This window comes from Python bivittatus, unplaced genomic scaffold (assembly GCF_059951505.1).
Source record: "Python bivittatus isolate LINGU-HERP-01145 unplaced genomic scaffold, Pbiv_v1 ctg000020_np1212, whole genome shotgun sequence".
In the NCBI taxonomy this organism is placed as follows: domain Eukaryota; kingdom Metazoa; phylum Chordata; class Lepidosauria; order Squamata; family Pythonidae; genus Python; species Python bivittatus.
The window spans coordinates 128,162,035-128,188,140 of NW_028277030.1; the positions used below are offsets into that span (position 1 = coordinate 128,162,035).

General features: G+C 40.2%; 1 protein-coding gene and 1 long non-coding RNA gene across 6 annotated transcripts in view; one reads left to right on the plus strand and one right to left on the minus strand.

The window, feature by feature from the left end:
* The window catches only part of EFEMP1 (EGF-like fibulin extracellular matrix protein 1), a 61,189-nt gene extending 51,959 nt beyond the window's left edge, over positions 1–9,230 (minus strand). For 3 of the 5 annotated variants that reach the window (XM_007428080.3, XM_025166564.2, XM_025166566.2), the window contains exon 1: positions 8,991–9,230. Coding sequence is in view for 1 of the 5 variants with exons in the window: in XM_025166563.2 (XP_025022331.1) it covers positions 2,638–2,699 (62 nt within the window). In the remaining 4 variants the exon portion in view is untranslated. Of the gene's footprint in view, positions 1–2,637; positions 2,738–8,990 lie in introns of those variants that run through there. The other 2 variants (XM_025166563.2, XM_025166567.2) reach the window with 2 other exon arrangements.
* A 207-nt stretch (positions 9,231–9,437) lies between these two features.
* On the plus strand, positions 9,438–25,583 carry LOC148217178 (uncharacterized). Its single transcript, XR_015797650.1, has 3 exons — positions 9,438–9,697; positions 15,230–15,366; positions 17,339–25,583. It is a non-coding gene; the product is annotated as an uncharacterized LOC148217178 (long non-coding RNA).
* Positions 25,584–26,106: the final 523 nt, after the last annotated feature.

Genomic DNA, 26,106 nt, shown 5'->3' on the forward strand with positions numbered 1-26,106 from the left:
GATGCAGCTGAAGGGGGAGCTAATTTACCCCTATTAGAGTTTTGGGGCTACTACAACTACATGACTGTAAATTGCAGGAAGTCTTTGGATTCTGCCAGTGTAGAAATGAAATAAATATACAATTAATAACTCCTTCTACCCCTCACTTCCCTGGTATGGCAGTCCATAGGGCACACTAACCTTGCCCTTTGACTCAGTTTCAGTGTGTTAGGAGTTGCTTTTCCACTGGCAAACCAGCCTTGCAGCTCAGTTAAAAAGCTCACCCGCTTGCCTTGGGCAAGCAGATACAATACTGGCTTTCCTGCCATCAATCTTGTTTTCTGTCATTCCCAGGACACAGCAAGGCTCAATGGGATTTTTTTAGCACCTCTACCATATACAATACTGACTGCATTAGCCACAATCAACCCAGTTGTAATTACCTTAAATCATCTTGACTTGAACACAGGAAAACTGATTAAAATATTAAGAAAGTGATCTGGGTCTGTGCTACAGTGAAAGCAGTTTCTACATCTGGTTCTTACTCTGTACTGACTATATCATTTTTAAATAAAGGTGCGGATTAAAATGACAGGCAGTGATTCCATACTTAACTTTCTCAGAGTAAGAGCCATTGAACCAAGCAAAATTAACTTCTGAGTAGGAAGGGGCTACTGCACAGTGAATATCCCTTAATGAAGAAATATTTATTTGCCCAAGTATCTGCCTGCACATGAAATAACTAGGTAGGTAAAGAACCTACTAGTAGTTTGCATGTAAAGCAGTGGTTCTCAATCTCAGTAACTTTAAGATGTTTGGACTTCAAATCCCAGAATTCTCCAGCTAGCATGCTGGCTGGGGCATTCTGGGAGTTGTAGTCCACACACCTTCAAGTTGCTGAGATTGAGAAACACTGATGTAAAGATGAAGCTATGCACATGTGTCTTCCCTTCCTTTAGCTTCTAAAGAATTGGCTAGCAGAATGCATGGTAGCACTGAGTGGCAGAGCTACTCTGCATGAACACATTCCTTCAACCTGTGAGGTGCTTTGAGTGAACATTATGAGTGGCACCAAACTGCTTTTCCCTCTGGAAAAAAAAAAGGGAGGGAGATTTCAAGCAACACATACAAATAAAATTTTGGGAGAAAATATTTTTTCTGCTCATGGGCTTCAAAGTATTTGACGCCATCTGGAATTAAGGCCTGAACTTCTGAATTGCTATGGAATTGGATTAAAAAACATATGATCTCATCATCACATCTCCGTACCAACTCATCAGATGTAACACAGAATTGGAAACAAAACTAAGGCTTTTTAAAAAGAAGGATGTGTAAAACTAAGGGGGGATCCACCCTCTTGCTTTTTTCCCCATTTATATATCATTGATCATCCAGGCAGATGTTGGAACAAGGCTGTTTCTAAATGACTCAAATATTAACTGTTTGCTATATACAGATGTTTTGGTCCTGTTACAGGAACAGGCAACAGCCCAGGGTTTGGAGGTGGTGTCATTTCAGGCCTTGGGGATTTACCTTGTGATTTCATGAAACAGCTTTTTCATCCCAAGGTCACTTCCCAGGGTGCACGTCAGCCACTTTCTCCCATTCAAGTTGAGCCATTGCCAATGAATTGTTTGTAAATAGCAACAGGCACTCTGGCAAAATTCTCTTGTTATGTTTCTTACTTGTTGACTCCCATATGCAAGCAAAACTATAGGAGTGGAGACTTTTAATTATTGTTACTTGCAGTGGGAAGAAGAGGGTGAAAAAGAGTTTATTTCTTTTATGGCTCTTCCAGAGCTAATGGGGAGAACCAATGTTGATATCATTCAGGGGCACCTCTTTGTGGGGGGAATAAAAAAAAAATCAAGATGGAGGCCACAACCACAGAGTTGAAGCTCTCCCTGTTTTGTTTTGTTTTGAAATATGTATTGCACCTAAAAAGGGACTTCAATCTCACAGGCACCATCTTGATTATTTTTATCACCCCCCCCCCCCATGGATGCCCTTGGTGACATTTAAATATAACTTGTGACAGCATCACCATCCAACGTTGAACAGCACACAAATGATTGGCAACCAAAACATTTACAAACGGGGAAAGTCATCTAGTAAAAAAATACTTAGAGAACATCCCCCCCCCGCTCAAAATCTTAACTGAAGCAAAAACATTTAAACAATTGTGTTGTACTTAGGAACTTCTACTCAGCATCTTTGACTTCCCAAGCAGGCTTAGCATTTCCCTTGTTTTGTTATAATTCTGGCAACATTTGTGACTGAATGTTCCAACTGAAGGAGTGTTAGTTTAGAACACCTCCTTCCATCTCACCTCAACCTCTACATCGGTGTTTCTCAACCTTAGCAACTTTAAGATATGTGAACTTGCTGGCTGGGAAATTCTGGGAGCTGAAGTCCACACATCTTAAAGTTGCTAAGGCTGAGAAACACTGCCCTACATATTCCTTTTGTAGCTACCATGGGGCAAAACTAGAATCTTACTTGTAGCAGTGGGTGGAAAAGAAAAGCAGGCAAAATATCCAAAGGAGAAAAGAAATCAAGAAGCACTCTGTGTTGTCTAGCTAAGGCTTACAAAAAATAAAAGCAGGGGAAGAGATCTAGGTTAGTTGTTAATACTGGCAAGAGTGAGAAAATCCATACCTGCAACAGATGGCCTTGGTAGGTATTACACTGGCAAAGGAGCAACTTACAAAAGAGGCCATCTCTTCACCTTCATCCTTAGCAACATGGCAGCTGCTTCCTGTAAGTTCATATTGCAGCGAAGGAAATGAGAAAAAAGCAGCTATGTTGGAAATGCTAAGCAAAGGGGCCTTGCCCCTTCAGCCATTTAATTCCCTTGCTTGGAATGAACTATTCTAAGGATACATGTCCTCTCTTAAGTTGGGGGGTTGGTTCTACCATCTTGCTGCAATCTCTGTGTGTGAATTTGTAAAGTGGATTTAAATTATCATATGACTGCAGAACAGTTTTCCAAGGCAGATTAACTTGCCAGGTAATAATTATTCTGTTATACTTAAAAGCATTTCCTGACAAATTTGATGATGTTTTGAACTATGATGGCTTTTCATAACTACTCTTTTCTTGCTGATATTATTGACTTGAAATTTTATGATACTTCTATTTTAGAATCACTATTCTGTAAAATTAAAATGACAAATACAATTAGGAAATGGATGAAACTTGACAAGAACTTCAAAACTTAGTAAGAATTTTGGTCCTCAGCATAAATATGGTCACCCAAATGTACCAGTAGATAAAAACTTTGCAGAAACTTTGCAACTGTATGCCTGTAATAATCTCCTTTACTGTTTAGTGTTTAGGCCAGGTCTAGCATCACTGTGGTGTACTCTCAGGCTGATGCCCTCCCTAAAGGTTCCCATTTTAATTTCTCACAACGTTCTTAAGAAATAGTGCATCAAGAGCATTGTGAGAAATTTCTAATGTCACTCAGTGCCAAATGAAGGTATAGGTATCAGAAAGTTTGAAAGGAAGGTGGCATATGTGTAGGAGAGGATCCACTAAAGGAAATTATGTCAGGAGCCAATGAAACCACTAGAAATATAGAAAGCTGGAATACTGCTGTGCAAAACACCAGCCTCTTACTGCTATGAGACTTGTTCTTCAATGTTGGAAAGACAAACTATGGCCCTCAGTTTCTGAAGGCCATAGACTGAATAGACCAAAGAGTTGATACTTACAATTATGAAAGAATTGCTTACAGATATAGACTATGTATGGTGGATTATAATGAAAGATGAGTGTCATTATTGAAATCTTTGTGTAAAATAAAACATACATACATGAATGAGATTTCAGAGAAAGAGAGAGAGTGAGTTATGGACTAGGGCTACCACATATGGGCTGCAAAAAACCAGACAACCACTTGATGGCAGCAAAGAATTAAGATTTTTGTTATCTCTCTGCTGTGACTCAATGATTATCTGGATCTTTGCAGCCCAGATATGGTAGCCATAAATGAGCCCCATAGGGATTCTGGGAAAATAAAAATAATGGTGAACTTCAGCCAAGTTCTTTTTCAAGATATTTATCTACTTACCTTAAAAAAAAGACAACATTAAACTGGGATGGCATGGAAGTACTTTGTCCTATAGTAAATGGGTGTGTTTTGGTGACTGGCCATTTCAACTGATGGCAGCCATTTTATAAGAGTGTCCCAACCAGTTCTCAAATGCCTCCCAACACAAAATATCTGTGTACAGGTATGTCTGAACTAAAGGTCCCTCCTCACAAACATTTCATTATTGGTTTTGTGAGGAAAATGGTTGCCAGAAAAGACATAGCTTGTTGTCTCCTGAAGTGATCGCCACCCAGAGTCCTCTGGAGTGGGTGGAGTAATAATAATAATGTTGGCATTGACAAAAGCACCATCAGTCAATTGCCAAAGGCAGCTTAATTCAGAACAGCTTACATCCTGTGATGATACCTTTAACACCATCAAACAACATCTGCCTATCCCAGGTCCTTGGGAAGGACTCAAAAGGTGGACAAAAATGTCAAATCCAGTCTAAACAACTGGCTGACTGTGTGAACAACAACAACAACATCTCATTCTTCTCCCCTGGTGCAGAATCCTGTTAATCCAAGGCGTTGATTAAAAGTCTCTACTGAGCCTACTGGAGGCAGAGTTAAGGAGATAGGAGGAACAAATGCATTTTATGTTTTCTGTCTACAGATGTAATATACAGGGAGTGGAGGAAACCACCATATAATCTTGACAAGGTCATAAGTGACCAGAGAGAATTTTCTCACCAGAAAAGAAAGGAAAAATTGCCTGATTGTGGCAAAGAATATGCTAATAGAATTATCATTTTGGTATGTTGCCGCTGCTATAATCAAGAAGGGACTCTGATTAAGAAGCACTGTTTATATTTCTTGGCATATGGCAGGTAAAGCTATCTTCAGGCTCTCCAGAGATTGACAGAAAGCACTCCTAGACTTGGGATGGTATATACCTCCCACTGCTGGATGTACACAAGACAGCAGTTGCTTCTAAGGAGCAGGAGTTGCCCAAGCCTCTTAGACAGGTTCAGGATTTGAACTTGCTCAGTACCTTTCTTCCTTTAGCCCCTTTATTCTATTCCCTTACATTATTTCTCTATTACATCCTGAATTGTGGGAAGAAGGGAAGATTTTTTTTTTTTAACTGCAGCTGTCCCTATCTTGTTCAGGTTTCTCCAAACTGCAGTGGAAATGGAAGCTCCCTGTCAGCTTCCCTTTTAAACTTCTGACCTAGAAAGCTTGGTACTTGCTGGAAGCTGACCAGCCTTTTTGTTGGTGCAGCCAGAACACCCAGTAAGACTGTCTATCGGTACTTGGGAATTCTGAGACAGAATTTTACTTCCCTTATTTTTCTTGTTTGATATACCAGCCAATAGCTGGGGGCGGGGGGGGGGGAGCAGAAGAAAGGCTCTTAGCAACATGCCTTCTGGTTGGTCCACTCCTATCTTAGTGTCAGTAATGCTCTGAATTTCCCTTAAGGCCCCCACCATAGCATCTATTTGGAGGAATTGTGGGGAATTAAAATGGCAGCTACTAGTCCCATCTACATTTTTAAAGGTGAGCCCTGGCATCAGGGGCATAGGTTGCCCTATACTTGACAATGGGGTTGTGAAGGAATGTAGATCTTATCTTGGCAATAAGAAAGGAAACTCAAAATAACCTCACCCTGATTTTGTTTAATATAAAATGGGGCACAGAGAAACTTTGACAGGCTTTCAAGATTCTGTTATTCCACCCTACTACAATAAAGAACATTCCTGGAATACCTGCTGTTCCTGTTTCTTGACCTTGCCTACCTCAAAGAGCTGACGGACACTGACACCTAAGTTCACTGGATAACAAATAAAACTTTGGGCAATGTGTGAAATGGCTCTAATGGATTCTGGAGAAAACCAGAATCTGTACTTTTCCTCAAGTCATCCATTGCTTAAATACTAAGGCAACATTTCCCAGTCTGGCACCTTGTAGATATGTTGGGACTACAAAACCCTCAGAACTGCTGCCCAGCAGAGGCACTGGCCATGCTAGATGGGAATTTTGGGAAAAGGAGTCAGATTGAGGAAGGCTACCTCTGTCCTTCTCATCCATTTAGCTGCACACATGGTCATAAGTTGCACTACACTGGCCTTTACCATTCTACCTAACTTCACTTGTGACCACTGAGGGAAGGCTGAATCACAGCCAGGTTTATCATTGTCTCATTAATGAATGGACTGCAGCTACGACGTAAACAGTTCCCTTTGAAAACTGTTGGTTTAGTTAGAGATGATGATGCAGACATTTTGAGCTTCAATGCCTATTCCACAAATGCAGCCTTGAAACTACATTCATTGATGAACAGCCACATATTAATAGGAAAGAATGGATAGAAATTCAGCATCAAATCTCACTACAGCCACACTGTCTAAAAGCAATGATGATCGTACTATGTATGTTCACATAGTCCTTACTTTTCCCCTCCTTGGAGATCTCCAGATCTGTACTACCAAAATTTTGCAAATTTTGGCAGCATCATTTCCTGCCTTATTCATCCAGAAATGTTATATACTCCCTGTTCCCTTAATGGTCCCCTTAAAGAAACAAACATGCTAGGACTTCAAGTAAACTAAGACCAGCATCCCCAAATCCTGAAAATCCATCTTCTTCCCCCTAAATTCCCTTGTCCTTTTGTAGGATCTCTCTGCCCCATGTAGGGGTAGGAAAAGGAAGGGTACCCCTGGATATAAAAATGATCTACCTTATATATCCACTCTGACTAGCAGCACCTCTACAAGTATTCGGAGAGGGTGCTCCATGTCACTTACCTTATTTGTGAGATCTATAAAATATTTGCAAATGAAAACTTTTACAAATGGATGGATCAGAAAAAGATATATATGCCTAGCAAAATCAAGTTGCATAAAGTCCAGCGTACTGGCTGTGCTTTTTATTTCAACCTCATTTCAGTTCCAGAATCTCTCAGAACAGTTTATTGCAAGTGTTACCTCAGGCACCTTCTGTTTCTAACGTATTGTCTTATTCAGGCCTCTTTGCTGTCCTACACGGGAAAGCCTATGCAACTTCTGTTCTTAGAGTGCTGCAGGGAGAAGCCAAACTTCTCTTCACCCCACCTTGGGAGTGGAATATCTCAAAGGCAGCCTTGCAGATAAATTCTCCAAAGCCTGAAGCATCTATGTAGCCCATTATCTGTACAGAACTCCATACAGGCCACACAAACTGACCAATATTAGGCTTTTCTGGCATATTGGCAGCTTTGAGAGAGATCACTGGAATAAAAACCTCTTATCTAATTTCAATTAAAAGAATTTTTTAAAAAATCATTGTGGGGGATGAAAAATAATGTCAGGCAGACCATGTAGGAAACCTGTATCTCCTGCTCTGATCAGCAGGACCCTTCCAGACTCTTTGGAAGCAACATTTCCCAACAGGTGTTACTGGAGAGTCCCCCCCCCCCCCCCGGCATCAGAAATATCATGGATGAATTGCAAAGAAATTCTGGGCTTGTCTCACTTGGCTTGGTCACCTTCTGCTGAATTATCTCTTCTTTACGGAGTGGTAAAGTGGTTAAATGGTTAAGGCACCAGGCTAGAAACTGGGAATCCATGAGTTTTAGTCCCACCTCAAGCATAAAGACAGACCTTGAGCCAGTCATTCTCTCTCAGCCCTGGGAAGGAGGCAATGCCAAACCACTTCTGAAATGTTGCCAAGAAAACTGCAGGGACATATCCAGGCAGTCACCAGGAGTCAAGGCTGACTTGAAGGCACCAAAACAAACAACCAAACAAACCAACTCTGTATCTAGAAAGGAACTGCCCAAAGGCTTCCCCAGATCGCTCTTGCCTGCCTATTGGGTGACTGGGAGGACAGCTAGTGATAATCAAGTGACCTGAGATTTCTAATTTTTGATTGTGGGTGTGTTTATTTTTTTTTACTTCCCCCTTTTTTTCCTGTGAAGGAGCTCAGGTTGGCCAGAAGTTGTGTTCCTTAGTAGCCTCCCCCTCTAAGCATTGGCCAGACCCAGACTAGACTGTGTAAGCAGGACTGCCACAGAAGTTTTAGTATTTGCAGGCTGGCCATGTATGTTCAAGCTGTGACCTCTCCAGCTGAAAGCACCAAGTGATGTGAAAATCTTCTGTCTGCCATCAGAGGAGGTATTGCACCAGCCTGATCTAAGGCAACCTCCTTATGTTCCAGATTGGCCCTTGCCTAAGTCTCCTTTAAGAGGATCTCAAATAACAAAGCTGCGCAAGAATTCTCCCAAGAACTTGGAGAACTGCTGCCAGTCTCAAAATAGCCAGCACTTGGCTCAGCTGGACCACTGGTCTCTGGCAGCATAAGCGGATGAGCTCAGTGTAAGGTGGTGCATCTACCTATCTTCAACTCCTGAAATGTAATTCATGATTTTACCTATTTTGTAGATCCGTGAGGCCAGAACACCCATATAAGCACCCCTGTCCCATTTCGAGACCCATCTTTGGTATCCCAGAAACCTGTTTCTACTCTGCCCATATTGGGTCAGAAACTAAGCTCCGTTAATTCAATGGGATTTCACTTGGTTATGTTTGCAATATGTTATCGATTCGGGGAGCATCGGTAGACTGGCAAACAGACTAAAAATGCTTATTCAAAATCCCTATTTCTCTCTAAATCTGCATCCTCTGTTCTTACTTCTCCTGGATCTGAAGATGGTCATGAATGACTTTTATTCTCCCTGCGTGAAGATCAGCAGTTCATTAACCCAGTTCCTCCAACCCATTCCATGCACACCCGAAAGAGTTCAAAACCGCAGGCGGCCAAACCACTCCCGCGCTGCGACCTCCTGAAAGAGACGGCGATTATCCCACGCGTTGGCACGAGCGGGGAGCAGCCCACGCAACCTGCACAACACCGCGCCACGCCGCGTCGGCTCCGCTGTCTTCTCCCACCGCGTTACCGCACGGGCTGGAGAGAGGACGAGCTCGGGTGCCTCTTACCTGCGTCGCTCCAACCACGGGCGTGCAGCGAGGTGGGGAGGGGATTCCCTTCCCGTGCAAGGCAGGCGCGGCAAGAAGCTGCCAAGGGAGGCGGCTGGGGAGAGCGAGTGGCAGCAACTCCCTCCCGAAGAGCCCCAGCTGCAGGTTAACCCCGCGCCTTCGCCTGGCTCCTCGAGTCACGACGGGGGAAGCGCCCCCCCCGCCCGCGCTTCCCTCCTTCTCTGTGTTTTGGACGGGCTTTAAAAGTTTCGGCTACCGTCCGCATCCGTTTAACGCCCCCTACCGATCTTCCGCTGAGTTAACCCTTTCTGTCGAGAACTTGGTAGCGCGTTGGAAATTTTGTACTTTTATCACCGGGAGCGGTGAAATGGTATCCCGCCGGCCTGAACTTTGCAAAGGAACCAAATCATATTTTAAAATTTGCATGCCCGCTACGTGCCGGGTTTTTTACAAGGAAAGGGAACGGCATTCCTGACCTTCAGTCTCTCTCAATCAGACTCTCACATACGGAAAGTATTTTACTTATTTGCAGAGGAGTTCCAAGTTACAGCACCGTCATCCTCACCACCACCACCACCACCGTCATTACCGTTATTATTGTTTAAGTTGCAGTCCTTCTGCAATTAATAGAATATGAGTTTATTTTCCCCTAAAATTCTGGAATTCGGAGGAAAGCGCAGGAACTCTTGTGGTCAAACATCTGCAAGGTAAAGAGAAACAACGGCGGGCTTGAGGGAGCCTCAAGCTTCGCAGGAGTGAAAAAATAGTAAAAATAGATTGCGAGTGGGACCAAAACCAGTGCTGGGAGAATAAAACCGAATCAGCATGGCTGGTTGGGACCTGGAACAGGAGCACAACATTTTGTTGCCTGTCCCCCTTGCTAACAGCCATTAATCAGGACGCCTCGCCGGAGCTTGCAAATTCAGAGGTTGTATGTTCCCGGCTACCAGATGTGGGTGGGGTGGGGTGGGGGGAATATTGTAGCTCCTTTGCCTTTCCTACTGGTTGGACTTCAGGAGCCAGGATGAGCAACAGCAGGCAGCTCTAGGCCCTTCCACACGCAATGGGGCTTCACAGCTACGCGGCCCATTGACTTGGGAAAACAGCAGTGTGTGTTTCCTACTTTTCCCCCCTTCCTGGCTCCCTTCTGAAATCAAGTATGATGCTATCTCGCTGTCCTTCCTCCATGATCATGATCACTTATTAGCAGTTGCCTCGCCACTGTCCTGGATAATGATTGTTTTTCTTCCCTGCCAAACAAGCATGGTGAGGCACGAATTGGGGCTCGGGGTGCACAGCATTGGGTAGAGCAGTGTTTCTCAACCTTGGCAACTTTAAGATGTGTGGTCTTCAACTCCCAGAATTCCCCAGGCAGCATGCTGGCTGGGGAATTCTGGGAGTTGAAGTCCACACAACCTAAAGTTGTCAAGGTTGAGAAACACTGGGATAGAGCGTAGTTATGCTCCCTTGTGGGTAGTAATGATGAGGGTGGTGTGGCAGATGTGCAGTTCTGAGGGCTTGGGAGCAGGGATGTCTGCAGGAGGGATCAAAAAAAGACTAGATGGCAGCCACAGTCAAGGCTGCCATCTTGACTTTTTTACCCCCTGCCTCCCCTCTGCGGATACCCCTGTTGAGGTGAGGTGAGAATGGAGAGCGTGTGGAAGGACCCTAGATTAACTTTGGTTAAATCCAACAGGATTGTTATTCTGCTTTTAAATGTGATGATCTGAGGAACTTTCAAGATTCACTTCATCATTTTTTAAGCCAATTAGAAAAACAAAAGAATTAAATCTCTCAAAAAATGAAACATTCACAAATTGATATCTCATTTTAAAGCCGGGGTGGGCAACCCATAATCTGTAAGCTGCATACAGCCTCGGCCTCATTTTGAAAAACCTGCAGCCTGTCATGTGTACTGCCAAAATCCTGGAGCAAAATGCCAGTTTTCCATAGTACCTTTTTGCCCCCCTTTTATGGTTAAAAATACCAGGAATGAAATCCTTCCAGAATCTCCAACCCTCAAAATGTCAGTTCCACCTATATGATGATACCATTGTATCCTCAGCAATGCATTTTGCAGCCTTCAGAGGCCATTAAAAAAAAAAAAAAAAAAGGAGACTGCAGCTTTTGGCCCCAAAAGTTGTTTGTGCCTGTCCTAAACTTTTGTACAAGAAAGGCTTCATTCATGAGGATTTTTTCCAGATTACATTGAGTTAATATAGGAAAATCCTTCCACCTTTGCTCTACCATACCATACCATACCATCATCATCAGTACATGGAAAATCTTTGTATACTTTAAAATGTGATATAAAATACAATAGCAGTAACACCAAAGAAGGGGCTATAGCAACTAATCAGAGTACAGCAGAAAACGGGATGGGTGAAAGGGAACAATTTTAGTGCTTTTATCTTGAGTGGTCCTCAATAAGAGATTTAAACAGAAGCTTTTATTTCTAGCCTCGAAAATCATGGTCTTTAATTGTGGCAGAATGGACCTCATCCTATGTCTTCTAGTGTCAGGAGGATGTTACAATTTTTCTTAAGATGCAGCAGAGCAGAGAGTTCAGTGGGGCACACATGCCTGGAAATAAGCCCCTTTAATGTATTATTGAATAAATACACATTTGACTGAATATGTAAGAAAAACAGAAGAATCCTTTTTACACACTTTATTTACTGTGGCATAAGCATTTATTCTAGTAGTATCTAGTAGTACCTACTTGCTTAGCATGTACTGAATACTGCATGTAAGATGTTTTAAAAACTTTGTCTGCATTGTATCTCAGTCCTCGCAGCCTTCTTGTAATATAAACCTTTCATGAGAAAGTCCTCAGGCTGGAATTTTATCTTTTATCTGTATCAAGAGACTTTGCATCTAAATATCTTAGTATTAGCACATTTGATAGGATTGCCAGACCATGTTTCTTTGTGCCATATATTTAAGTAGCTTAAATGTATCAGTGTAAGCTTTCCCTGGCATGGAGATAAGCAACGGGCAAAACAGTTCGATGGGACTGGCTTCAGTGAAAGAAACTGGACTCCCCTATCTTAGCCAGAATACATTGATAAATTCTATTCAATGTACAAAAATATGAATGAATGTGAATTTGTATTGGGGACCTCTTTCTAATCTTTTAGCAATTCCCCAGAGAATCCTACACTAATACATTTGCTAAAAGAGAAAAAATGCACCATCAAGAGACATGATTTATATTTCCATATGCCAGTTTATTGATTGACTGATAGATAGATTGTGTTATATCATTTAAACAGAACCACATTTGAACATATGGGAGTCTGTGATCTGCTGAATTGTTGGCTCTTCCTCACAATCATGTTAGTGTTTTTTCCCATGCTTTGTTAGGCAGAACATTAAGCCACCATACTTTGTATTGTCCATATTACCGAACAAGTCCAGGGAGTGCGGCTGTCCTTACAGTTGTAATGCTGGACAAGTTAAAGAAAACTATTGGTGGACTCTCTTGGGGTCATTTGCCTTCTCATTAAATGTCATCAACCAGCAGGGAAAACATCTGCCAATCACTCCTCTTAATGTAGGCTGGGTTGGTTTTAATGGAGGGCTAGAGCAGCTGGTTTAGCTGTTGATTCTATTCTGAACTATGGTAGTGCTAAACCCATGTTTAAAAGTAAATGTCTGAAAACAAGGAACTGCAAATAAAGAAAAGATACTAATGCTGGCAGGAGAAATAAATGAAGTTCACCAGCAAGGTGACAGGTGCTGATGGAGACAGTGCCTGTGGAAGAGGGAAGATCTTTGCTAGGCAAGGAAGAGACTATAGCCAGAAGTTGGAACCTGGATTCAGGAAAAGGTGGATTGAGTTGCAATGAAAGGAGATGGGTGTGTGTGTGTGGGGGGGGGTGCTGCAAGAGGACCTGCAGGCTCCAAAAGGATTCCTTCCAAAGCTACTTCTCTTCCATCCACTTCCTTCCTCTGCCAAATCCAGGTGTTCTGTCTCCATGCCCAAACCAAAATGGCCATGGAGGGTATTGCTGAGCAACTGGAGAAGAAGGGCGTGCCCACACAGCCTGAAGTGGCAAATGGCAGCTGGACAGGTGCCAGCTTGACTGCATCATCAACCATACATCAATGAGGTGACACAGCGAGGCATCTTTGCGCTGAAGTTAGAGGGTTGTGGGCTGACCCCTGTATGTCTGCTTCATCTGCTGTTTCAAGTGCTACCGGCTGCCTTGCTTACTGTTTTATGATTCTTTCTCTTCCAATCACATTTGGACTGGACAGTCTTTCAAATGGAAGACAGTAGAGGGCTTCCAACTGCACAGGGCTACTAGATCTCAAATTCAAAAAAGAAGTCATGTCTGCATTATTAATTTGTATATTTGTTTATATAATATTTGCATAACATTTTAGTCACTTGGCCATAACAATATCAGCCTATACCTTTGGTTGTGTTTTACTATGCCAGCTTTCAATCATGTGTAATATTCTTAAAGAAGCTTTATTTGACTTCTATAGCCCAAAACACCATAACAGGGTTTGATAAGACAGCAAGCAGTAATATAAATCACTGCAATATTTTATTCATCTGATGTGCTAAAGTATCCAAAAATAAACTCAAACCATTTTTAAATTTCTTTCCTTTATGTTTCTTTTTGCTGTGCCCATGCATATTTATCATTACAGTAACTCTTTAATAGAGCTGGATAGTTCAATGAATTTATGTGGAAGTTTTTTCAGTAGCAATCCATTAGCTTAGTGAGGAAAGAACAGCAAGGAAGAAAGGGAAAAAGGGGCTAGGAGAAGGAAATCTTAATCAGTTTTGGTTACTTTGTTTCCCACTGAGTTTTTATTATGTCTGTCTGTCCGTCCGTCCATCCATCCATCCATCCATCCATCCCACATTTATATAGCCGCCACAAAGCGACTCTGGGTGGCGTACAACAATGAAATAAAATAACAAATAGATAGAATTTGCCTCCCATAAGACATGTCTAAAATATTCTGTATATTTCGTTCTTTAATCTCACCATTTAACTTAACCTCTGCGTGCCATGGCAATCTTTTAAAATGATGTTTTCCTTTAACATTAAAATCTACTATCTAATGTTCTCAGACACCATATCTGAAAGGCATTTATTGGTAAATATGTACAAACCATGCTCCATCTCCCATTTTCTGTGTTTCTACCTCTGCTATTATTTTCTGTGACTGCATTTGGACATCATACGAAGTCATAATGACTGGGTTTGCATGATATGCTAGGCTAAGCCAGCTTGGGTGGATAGTTTGTGTGATTGTGTATATTGTGGAAATCCAGCCATCGATTTGGCATGAGGTTTATTTGTTATGCCAGTGCAGCAATTATGATTGGTCTGCTCTTGTTAAGGGATGAGCTGTTTGTCTGAACCCATAAAGGACAATTTGATAGGTTTTGGTTTAGGCCACTGCATTTTATTTACCAAACCATAGTTTATCACAGTGCACAAACCAGGTCAACGAACCCTATTTTGGATTGTAAGCTTATTGGAGCAGAGACCTCTGTTCTTGTATGGTGTACAAAGCCACACATAAGTAGATAGCTACACAATAAGCTTAGCTTACAGCAAAATCACTCTTGCTAGAGGGCCTACTTCCAACATATTCTAGGACTGCCAACATACTCCTGGTATGCAATCTGACTCCATGACTCCTCTGATTCTTCTGATTCAAACTGGAATTCAGGAGCAGAACCTGACTCTACTATTCTATTTCTATGGTTATGGTGGGACGGCAGTGCAACAAATATCCTTGGAAGTAAGCACATTCCGTACTGCTTTCTGTCTTAGTGGATAGTGATGCTCTGAGTGGAAGCGGGAAGTGGGATAAGCAGTTTGATTTTGATCCCCACTAAAGAGTCACAAAACAATCTGGACTTTTCCTGATACTGGTAGGCCTATCCCTGTAGAGCACAACTTATGGCCAAACTTACAAATAAGTGGCATACTGGTTACATGCAGCCTGCATACATGCAGATGCCATCCACGTGTTTGAAAACCTTGCAAAGCACAGAAATCTGAACCAGACAAAGAAACCAGGGATGTATAAATTTTGCGCAAATGTAGGCTTTGTTCTTTACAAATGTATGAAAGTTAGAGGATATATAAGCATATAAGGTCCTCCCCATGTGTTCATGGCTACATTAATCCATGCATTGTCAGTTCTATTCTCAGGTTGCAAACTTGTACAAGTGAGTAACATTTTTCTCTTTTGCCTTTCAGGTTCTGGTTCTCCATCAGCATCTGTTATCTGTAGTGCTTGGCAGGGCTATGAACCAGTGACGGATCTTCTGGCAAGAATCTTCAGTGGTAGAAGCAATTCTTCCAGCTTCTCAAAATGTGGGGCCTCAGCTATCCAAGTACATATTTATCAATCTTTGTTCATATATGTAAGAGTGAGATATATGAGCGTATGGGGAGGCCTCACTCTATAAATCTACTTCTGTGAGTGAATGTCAGGACACAACTCATATATTTGAAATTGGCTTAGGATTTAAAGTTTAGCTCAGAATGCTGCTAGCAAGTTGCATTTCTGTTTATTAATGATCTGAGAGGAAATTCTGATGTTTCGTGAAAGGAATTTAATGCACAGATCTCTACAAGAGCATTAGTCAGGTTCTGCACGGGAGTTAACAAAATTATGTACGGACACAAAGGGGTCATTTCTCATATCCACAGTGAAATTTGTCATATTGAAGTTGATTGAATCAAAAGCTGTGAAAAACACCATGGTGCCTAAAAGGAGCCATACATTATCTTTTATTGAACAAGCTGCATTGGCAGCATAGCAGGCTTTGGAATTATGAAGATATCAAGAAGCGTTCTGTACATACTTGAAGTTTGCCAACACATTCAGCCTAATAAAAATACCATGTGTAGCATGTAAGCCTTTTCAAATGAAAAGATGTGTTATTATTAATCACTATTTATAACTTGCATATAACTTGTTACCATCTGATAAAGCATCTTTCCTTCTCTTAGGTATGAAAGTCTGAAGCTGATTTGCAGGGGACCAAATTGATGGTCTTCCGGACTTAATTTGTACCTATGTTGTGTATTAGTTATGGATATGAAAAACTATGTTTTGTAGAAAGAAATAGAATGGTTTAGTTGACAATGCTGTGGTCAGTACCATTGCCATAACCTATCCATATACTGAAGCTGCTGTATTTCCTAAATCTGTCATGAATCAGCAGATATTAAGTTTCACAATATCCTGTGATACTGATAGGCCTATAACTTGTGAAGAGCTGAAGAACTTTCTTTGTTGTAAGTCTTAATTTCGTGAGAGAGCTTTTGAATATGTGAGATCTCTGTTGGGCTCTTTGCTTCTCCTTTGTCAGAGGAATTGTAGGAAGTTGAAGGAGAGGGAGAGACAATACAGATTTCCACTTCCCAAATGTTGAGGAAATTCAGTTGAAATTATTTGGAAATTTTTGTAGGCAGGTTAATGCTGTTCCTCAGAAGCTCAAAAAGGCAGAATGAAATATTCATACAAGCACAGTTCTAAGAAGTTGCATCAGGCTAAACCTTACCTGGAGAAATTGTCCAATGAAAAAAGTTGTTGTTGAACTATGGAATAGGATGTAGTGGCTCTCCATAATTGGACTTTGGGATCTTCAATTCTATGTTTCTCTTGGACTTCAGTTCCTATAGTTTCCAATCCACATGGCTATGGACCATGGTAACTGAAGTCTAGAATACATCTAAAGTCCAGAGCTTTATGTTTTTCAAGGAAATCTTATAAGCTTTAATAAATTTAATTTAATAAGTAAATCTTATAAGTTAACAAAACAGGAGGGACAAGCAGGCTTGAGGAGTGGATTTAATAAGGCTGTATGCCAGTGTTTCTCAACCTTGGCATCTTTAAGATGCTGGCTGGGGAATCCTGGGTGTTGAAGCCTACACTTCTTAAAGTTGCCAGGTTGTGAAACACTGCTGTATATTTGTGTTCACCTTGTTATATAGGACAAACCACGTACCATATTTAGAGGGGCGGCATCCCAGGGGACTGTTTAGGGCAGCAGGAGGTACCAGCAAATGACCTAAGCCCTGTGTTTGTATCTATGTGTGTATGTGTGTGCACGGGGGGGGGGGCACTAGAGTCCCCTAGGGTTGTGCCCCTGAATTTTCTGCCAAAAAGAAATAAGGATTTTCAAAAAGGTACCCACCAGAGAAAACAAAACAGATGAGACTTGTATTTTTTAAGATCTTTGCCACAGTCTCATTGCTACTGTCTTTTTCCCAGAAAAGTGAGTGCATTTCTATGCATGTTGTCCATAGATGTCTTTACTTATATTGAAAGATGATTTTTGTCTATGTTTATATTAGCTTATGGAGGAGAGCTAGTTAAGCACTGCAGATTTAAACACCGAGCTGAACCTGCTGCCATCACCACCACCACCACCACGTACTTCTTCTAGTTGGAGCATGAATGAATCCACTGAGCTTGAACATCACATGCTATAACATCATTGGCTCAATTGAAGAAGCACCAAAAAAGAAAGTAAGCAAACAACATTGACTGGAACCAGTCCTGCAGGAAAAAAAAATACTCAAAACAATAAAAGATTATGGATACAAGGATATCCTTGTAAATAAAAGATATCCTACAAGGATAAGCAGGAAGTGCTTTCTCATGGATATTAGCTAAAATAGACCTGTGGTTTCTGATGGGAAGAACACTGGAATCTTGACCTTTAAAAACCCAAGAAAGGGGTTGTTGATTTTTTGGGAGGTGAGGGGGATGGAATTTGTCACTTTAGGGTGGAAGTATTCTATAGTATCCAACACCCATGCCTTGGAACAAGGTTCATTTGCTTGATTTATTCCTGACAGTGTTATCAGCACTGATTTGATGATCTGGCCTGAGATAAAGAGTAAAGGATAAGAATGTTAGAACAGCCACAGTGGATCAAAACCACATCTTTCAGTCTGGAGCCTCATCTCAAGCAGTGACAAACATCAGTATATGTTCAAAGAAAGAAGAACACAAGGGTGCTTTCAGGACAAAAATATGGATGCTGTCTTAACAGCACTTCATAGATTCAGCAAGATCAAGGGCAAAAATTATCCTGAACTGTAAATTTTCTGCGGAGTGTTAAAATATTGTACAGAAATTATTTTACTGTATATCTAGTTAATATGCAGGCATACTAATGGGGCAGTGTCATTCTCAATCACCCCCAAACAAAGGAAGCAAAAATAAATTATAACCTGGCCTTCAAAACCTGTCTAAGGATGTCAAATTATTAGAAAAATAGGTCTGGCCTGCTCCTCTGCCTCTGTTAAGAATCTGATTTATACCCTGGCGTCATCTTAATGGGTGCATATTAAGCTGCTATGTAAGACACAGGTAAAGTGGCTGTTTCCAGAAAATGGGTCAGTTTAATGGTGACCCATCAGGGGCCTGCAACCTATATATTGCAGCCCAGCATGGACAAGGCACTCTCTTTACTGGGCCTATCCCTTGGCAATAAATAGGAAGTTTATAGAATTCTTAGTAGATTACAATATAGATTACTATAAACAGGTAAAGGAGGAAGTCCCAGACTGGTGTGGTTTTCTTCCTGACAGGCTATTATTTTGTTATGTAGAGGAGTTGCTGATAGGAATACATTTGTACTTCTGCCTCTTCTCAGTTGTGAAATACAACTATACTAAGTTGGCTGTATTCGTCCTTATGATTCATAAAGTGTAGTATCCTTCTGGGCCAGCTGAAAGGGTTGGAAGTGGGAGGCAGAGTTCTTCAGTGGTTCTCCTCCTTCCAAGGCTGGTTGCAGTTGGTGTTGATCGAGCCTGTGCTGCAAGGGGTGCCACAGGGCTTGGCTCTCTCCCCACTCCTCTTTAACCTCTACATGAAATTGCTAGACATCTGCTCACATATATTTTGAACCCGTCAATCCTATCAGCAATACTAGGTCCATGGTTTCTGAGATCAAAATACCTGGTTATGATGATACTTTGCTCTCTTAGTTGTCCCCTTTCTCTCATGTAGAAGGAATTCTATATTGAGAAATTCTCTGTAAATTATGTTGTATATGATTCAGCCATGGAATTAAGTGTTGTCAGTTTAAGTACTTACAGTATATTTGTCTTGATAAGAGCTTCAAATAAATAATAGTGCAGGGAGAACTGTGATATGATGGGGATATATTTCTCTAGCAATGCCTTCCAAAGAAGGCAGTTCACACACATACAATTGCTGCCAACTTGTCACCAAGTATAGAGAACTAGTCTGTCACTCAGAGTTTAGATTGCTCTAGTTTTCACCTTCTAATTCTATAGATATCATTCTTTGTCTATTTTATTTTGTGGTTTCTTAAAAAAAAGACTGCAAAGGAGGAAAAGGAGGACGTTTTGCAAATTATAAGCAGTTTTAAAGCACTATTGTAAGAGAGGGCCATCCTGGCATGCATCACCAAGACCTAGTTGGGCGTGTGTTTGGGGAGGTCCACCTCAGTTTTGGGTGTGGCATCAGCTGAGACTTTGGGGCAGGGATGGGGGTGTGGCTGTTGTCATTTGGGAGATTCTGGTGGCTGCCAGAGGTGCTGCTTTGCAAATAGCTGGATGTGAGACCTTGTTTGTGAAGCTGGGCCATAGGATGAGATGGGATTGCTGCTTATGTAGCAGCCTCCATGCTGCACCCTGTTTGAGTTGGCTTCTAGGTACTCTTTAATGTCCTGGTCATCCCCTTTAAACCCTAATGGCACGGGGCCAGGTTATTTGTAGGATTATCTATCACCAGTGGTTTCTATCCATCCCACTAATCTGGCGGTATGTGTATGCTTCAAGTGCCTTGGGTGAAACAGTGTAGGCTGGTGGGACCTTGGAAGTGTGCTTCTCTGTCATGGCACCTGTCTTGTGGAACAGCCTCCCCCCAGGACATATGGACAGCCCAACCCTGTTGGCTTTTAGGAAAGCAGTGAAGATCTGGCTTTTCCTCCAGATGCTGGGGCTAGAGGGTTGATGGAGCCAGTGTGGTGTGGTTGATGCAGTTTTATTGGGGCCTCAACGTTGGTTCTTTTTTTTTTTTAATTGTGGTTTTGATTCTAGTTATCCATGTAGAATTCTTTCTGTTAATAGGCTATATAATTTTGTTTAATAAATAATAAATAAAATATGAGACATGAGTAAGCTATTAAAATAATTTTAAGCTAGACATCTTACTTTACTGTGTGAAGCTTTCAGGATATTTAAAAAAACAGACATAAGCAAGGATTACGTAGAGATTCTAGCACAATATGATTAACCATGGAGAAATATCCTATAATTAAGCTGCCCTCTTGAGAAAGTAGAAATACCACCTAGAACTCTGCCAACATCTTTTGCTCAGACCCCCTTACAGAAACTATAATCACTCTCACCCAGTTTGATTTTATTGTCACGGCTGAGAATTCCTCTTTGAAAACTTATTTTAGCAATAGAAAATCACTGATTTATGGCTTTGGAACAAGTAGTTTTCAGATGTTGCAAAACTATTTTTAAGCAACCATAGTCAGCATAATCGATGGACGGGGATTCTGGGAACTGTAGGTCAGCAAGAACTGGAGAGTCACATTCTCCCCACCGCAATAGTATAATCTCAGTGGAACTGGTGTGTGTGTGTGTGAGAGAGAGAGAGAGAGAGGGAGAAAGAGACTGAAGCTTTGTCTGTTTGTTGGAAATTTTTGTTTTTCTTCTTTTTGTTCTAGCTTCTGAGTCATCTCACTCAGCTTCCTCTTTGTCTGGATTTTTTATTTCAATTTATGATGTGAGTGAAGCTAAATCTACTGGTCAGTGTAATTAGGTGTGCTGTATGGGAGACCTTTTAATTTCCTTGCACTAAGAGAGTAAATAATTTTGTTGCCTTTCTGGAACACACATTTCCTTACCAATTTCTGGCTATTCAATAGGAAGGAGTGATGAAAGTACCACTTGCGTCCATAAATCCTTTATTTTCCTATCCAGGACTTCATAAACTTTGGACATTCACTCCTCTCCTTAGCAGGAATAGATAATAGCTAGAAGACTTGATGAATTTCTGCAGCTGCACAGGAAACGAGGAGGAATATAAGAACCAAAGAGGAATAAAGTTGGTTATCTTCTATACGGATACTTTTCTGTGAGATGGGCAGCTATATAAATACGATGAATGAATGAATGAATGAATGAATGAATGAATGAATGAATGATAGTGAAATGTAGCTTGATGATGGAGAGAAGGGGGTCTTCCTGGCTTCCGCCTAACTGCAACCCAAACAAGCCATGATAAGCACTTTTACAGTATATGAGATCCTTATGCCATTGCCTCTGCCTTAACCCCAGCAGCTTAAAGCTGTCCTTAAGTGTATCATCTTTAAAGTATCCTTTTCCTGCTTCACTCAACAGAATTGTTAATTTTGATGGGTAGAATCTGGCCCAATTCACTGATGATATGGTTGCTGATGTGGTGAGGGTTTGGATCTGCTCAGCTCTTTTTGACCACTTTGGGTTGCTGAGGGCAGTTCTCTGCCTTCTAGTCCATGGGACGTGCCCTCCACAGCCATTTTGGCTAGGGGTCCAGTGCAGACCAGTTACCTGAGTTTTACAGAGATTTTTGTTAGGGATAAAGAATACAGGACATTGTATCAGTGAACTAGATCTTAATCCTACTAGTCAGTATCTAATCAGTTTTGTAATCACTGTAGTAAACAAACATCCTGACTTGATTTTCCCTGCTAAAATTTCTGCTTTCTCCCTCCCCTCTCTGGACTTAAGCAAGCCATTACATTGCACAGAAACCTGCAGCAATGGTTAGAGCCATTTTGAAAAGAGCCTGGTTGCAAAAATGGCACCAGGCTCTCCAGCTTGCCAAGGCTTTTAAACAGAAATGGAAGAAATGGTACACATACCAGCTCTCTCCCAGAAAATAGTTGCTTGAAAATAGCTTGAGCAACCTGATGTTTTGCATGTCTGGCTGTTACCTGGCTAAGAGAAGGAGGAAATAGACTCATATCAGGGATCATCCCAGCTTCCCTGTCTGGTTTACTCTGCTCACAAATAGTTGCAAGGATCTGTAAATCGTCAAAGCAGTCCAGATCAATCCCATCTGCTTTTTATGAGGGATTCTGCATTTGTCTGCCCATATATCAAAAATCTCTATCCTTGCTATGAGGGGCATTTACTAAACCCCTTTTCCCTTTAAGTACCCTTGAGCAGAATGTCATATCTACTGAGGATGACTAAAGCAAAAGTTCCAACTGACAGGAAAATCACCCAGATTTGCAGAGCTTCAGCACTGTATAAAGAAAGACCACCGCTTTTCTAGCTGTGTTAAGCTCAGCTGCCCAACACACCATGCCTAAGAACATGGAGAGCTGGAGCTGCTTCTAGAGTGGTACAGAGAGCCTCTGAAGAAGTGTCCCAATCTCCTGACCAGATGAATGATAACTCTCGCTTTTGAAAAGTTCTAGGCACTTTCAGATCTACTTTTAACTTTTATCAAAACTTGCTTTTTATTTTGCTAATGAGAGAGTTTTAATAAAAGCTGTTAAGGGACTTGTGGAGGGACTATGTGCTTCTAATAACTGAATTCAGCCTTTCCCAATCTAATGGTGTTTGTGGGCCTCTTTACATGACTTGCTTGCATGGATTATAGGAAGGGTAAGTAGGTGAGTCATGCAAACTCTCTAACCTGCCCAAATAACCATCTCAACTGACCCAGAAGAGATTAGATTTACCCCCAAAGAGACTTGGTTTATTCAATTATATAATGCGGAATCAATACAGACTCACAGCAGTTTACAAAACAATTGATAAAACATCCATAGCAGTAGAGTTAGAAGGCTTTATATCTTAGTTATCTACTTATATGCAACTGTTTAAATGTTTTTGTATAAATGATGAATATGTTATTGTTAAAATGTATAAGATGTTGTTATAGATGAATCTGGAAGATGAACAGGCCAAGAAGGATGGAAGGTCCCACAAATACCTACAGCAGAATAATGGATTAACTAATGGACTTGGTTTAAATGACAAAATTAATAGTATTAATAAGAGATAATATTGTTTTTTAAATTTGTCTCCTTATGGCAACCCTTCTTAGATTACATGTTTGGGGGTGGGGGAATGAAAGTGTTGATTGTGGGTTTTAATAATTAAGTGGTTTGTGTTGATAGAAATAATGTGAATTTGGATTAACTAGCGGTAAGAGATTAATTTTTTTTATTTGTATTTATATCTGTATGGGAGATAGTTGGAAGTCGCTTTCCGTTCTATTCTACCTATCTTCACTATTTTAGTTTTTTTCTTTTTTCTTTTAGTTCTATTTTCTATCTTTACTGTATTCTCTTTTTTGTTTTTAATTGTATTCTTAATATCATATAATAAAGTTCTTATAAAAAAAAAGATAAAACATCCATAGCAGTTAGCATGTCCATGGTAAATATAAATAAATTAAAACAACCAGTAACTAATGTTATAGCAATATAAGGATAATTATAGTAAGAGTAATAATAAACCAAATCATAACAAATCCAAATAAAATATCAACAGTTAAGTCAATATAAATCAAATCAAAATAAAGGTGGCAATAACAAACGATTCAATCTCTCTTTGAAAAAGTTCCATTTTCAATAGCTTCCATAACAGTAGAAGGCACAGAGCAAGCCTTAATTTTAAGGGGAAAATATACCATAAGGCTGGAACTGCAACTGTGTTAACATCAACGGCAAATTGTTTATCACAGTTCTCAAGCTGGATGATTTTTTTTTCATGTGAATCAGTCACTAAGGCTTTTATTTCTGCCTTTTTCTGAACTAAAAAATTAAATTTCTGTTTTGTCTCCAAAATGGTCCATTTTACTTCATCCTCTATGCTTTTTGTCTCCTTCTAAAGAGATAAAATGTTTAAAGAATAAATAACTTTACATAATTTTCTTTCTGTGGTGCTTCAGTGATCAAATTTTCCCATAAATATGTTCAAGATAAAATAACCCATTTGCAAAACATATTTCATAGAACTAATCTGCATTTTAAAGTATTTCTTACAGTGTTTAAGCAAGATAAGTCTATAGCAGTCTTTGTAGAGAAATGGATACATGAGATCGTTTCACTGCAGCCAGAATAGAAGCTGGAAATGGAAACTGCTTATTACATTGGTTTCTACTTCTTAAAACTTCCTTGACTTTCAGCTTTATCCCTGGACATACATTTTGACTTCCATTTCTATAAAGAGACCAAGTGATTAAATCCAAATAATACGGTCACAATTAAAAAGTTATTATATGACTAATTTGATATTATGGCAGTGACTTGGTTTTTCTTTTAGACATACTTTTACAGTATTTCCAGCATTAAAGGTTGCAAGGCATATTTGGAAGATGTTAGGACAAGAAATACAATTCTGATACTAATACACATGATAATCTTACCCTTGGAATAATATCAGTTTGAAAATAGCAAGCTTTTTTTTAAAAGCATTAATTAATGGGCTAATATGGGTATGAATACTTTATTTTACATATTGCCAATCAAATGTTTAGAAGCATTTGAGTTACGGTAAAAAGAATTTCGATTGTCTAAAAATACAGAATGGTGCTATGAGCAATGAAAATATTTTGATTTCATTATCAAATGTCCAGATGTATTAACAACACCTAAGACTCCTAAATTACTATACATATTTTAGATTATTCTAAATTTACAATGGCGATATCAACAATTAAAGAATATTACTAAGATAGTTGTCAGTTATTTACAAGAACTTTGGAATAAAGTGTTGGAATATCTTATATTAGCAAATCAATCGTTATGAATCTCAAAGAATATTATGCTGGTTTCCAATATTCTTAAGATAAATCTAATTCAATAAATTATTTTATTCATGTTTTAAGAAGATTGACTGTCAACAGTTGAACATATGATTTGGGTTTGTCCCACTTTTTTTTCCATTTTGGTTTAATCTTCATATGTTTGTTAATATGGTTTTGGAAGAATATTATGGTTTAAAGTTGTGAATGTGATTTAAAATCATGTACCAAAATTGATTTGGGGGAGGGGAGTATATGAAGAACTGTGGATTTACTGAGCATTGGGGTAAAACAAAAAAGATTTCTCTTTTACAATGAAAACACTACCACTGCACCAAGTTTTACTGTCTTGGATTGATAAGAAGTATACACTCTCTGCTTATGAACCATTCCTTTATCAAGGTAACGGAAATACTATTTTGCATGGCCGAAGTTTAATGTTTTATTTAAAAACTCAGTTTTTTAAAAAAGAATACGTATTTTATCTCTTCTTTTTTTTTTCTTCTGTTCATTTTAGTATTTATGGCAATGGTGGAACAGTGTGGATACCCATTCATAGAGGCAAAGAAAATGCTGACATAATGCTCATACAGGATAACCCACATTTATGGGGTTGTGAACTAAGTGGGCTTATGATGCCTCATAACGGCATGATGCCTCATATACTCCAGAGAATCAGAGAGGAGCCTGCCTGAGGCACTTCTGAATACTACTTTGCTTCTCAGGGCTTAAATAATGTTTCAGCCCTCCTTGCTTATGTAATGGTTCTTGCTTATTTCTGTGAAGGTCATCTCCCCTATGCTCTACACAGTTGAGATGATTGTCAGAGAAGCTAAGAGAGACCCAATACTGTCTCCAAATCAAATGCCAACAATGTTGTCCTTAAGTTGTACTTTATGTTCATGATTGGACCTTCTCAAATCTAATTTGTGAAGAAGTGTTCAGGGCAAACAGCTAAACCAAGTTGAGCAATCTTCTCACACTAAAACATTACACTTTTCCATTGGACAGATTGAGGCTTTAGAAGGGACTGTAAGAGGACAGGATAAAAGAAAGAATTGGATCCCTTTATTAATCTGTAGTTCCTCACAACATTTGGAGTTAATACATTGATCAGCTGAACAGAGCTATGCTATAGATAGAAGAAGTTGCAGATGACATGGTTGGAGACTATGGTAATTTCTGTGATGGGATGGAATTATGAAGGCCAGGCTCAGGGATATCTAAGAGGATGAGACTGGCACCTCCCTGAGGAATTCACAATGTTGTGGCTGGCATTACTTGGGAGCTGGGGTTTGAGTCTGGGAAGATTGATGCCAGGCCTAGC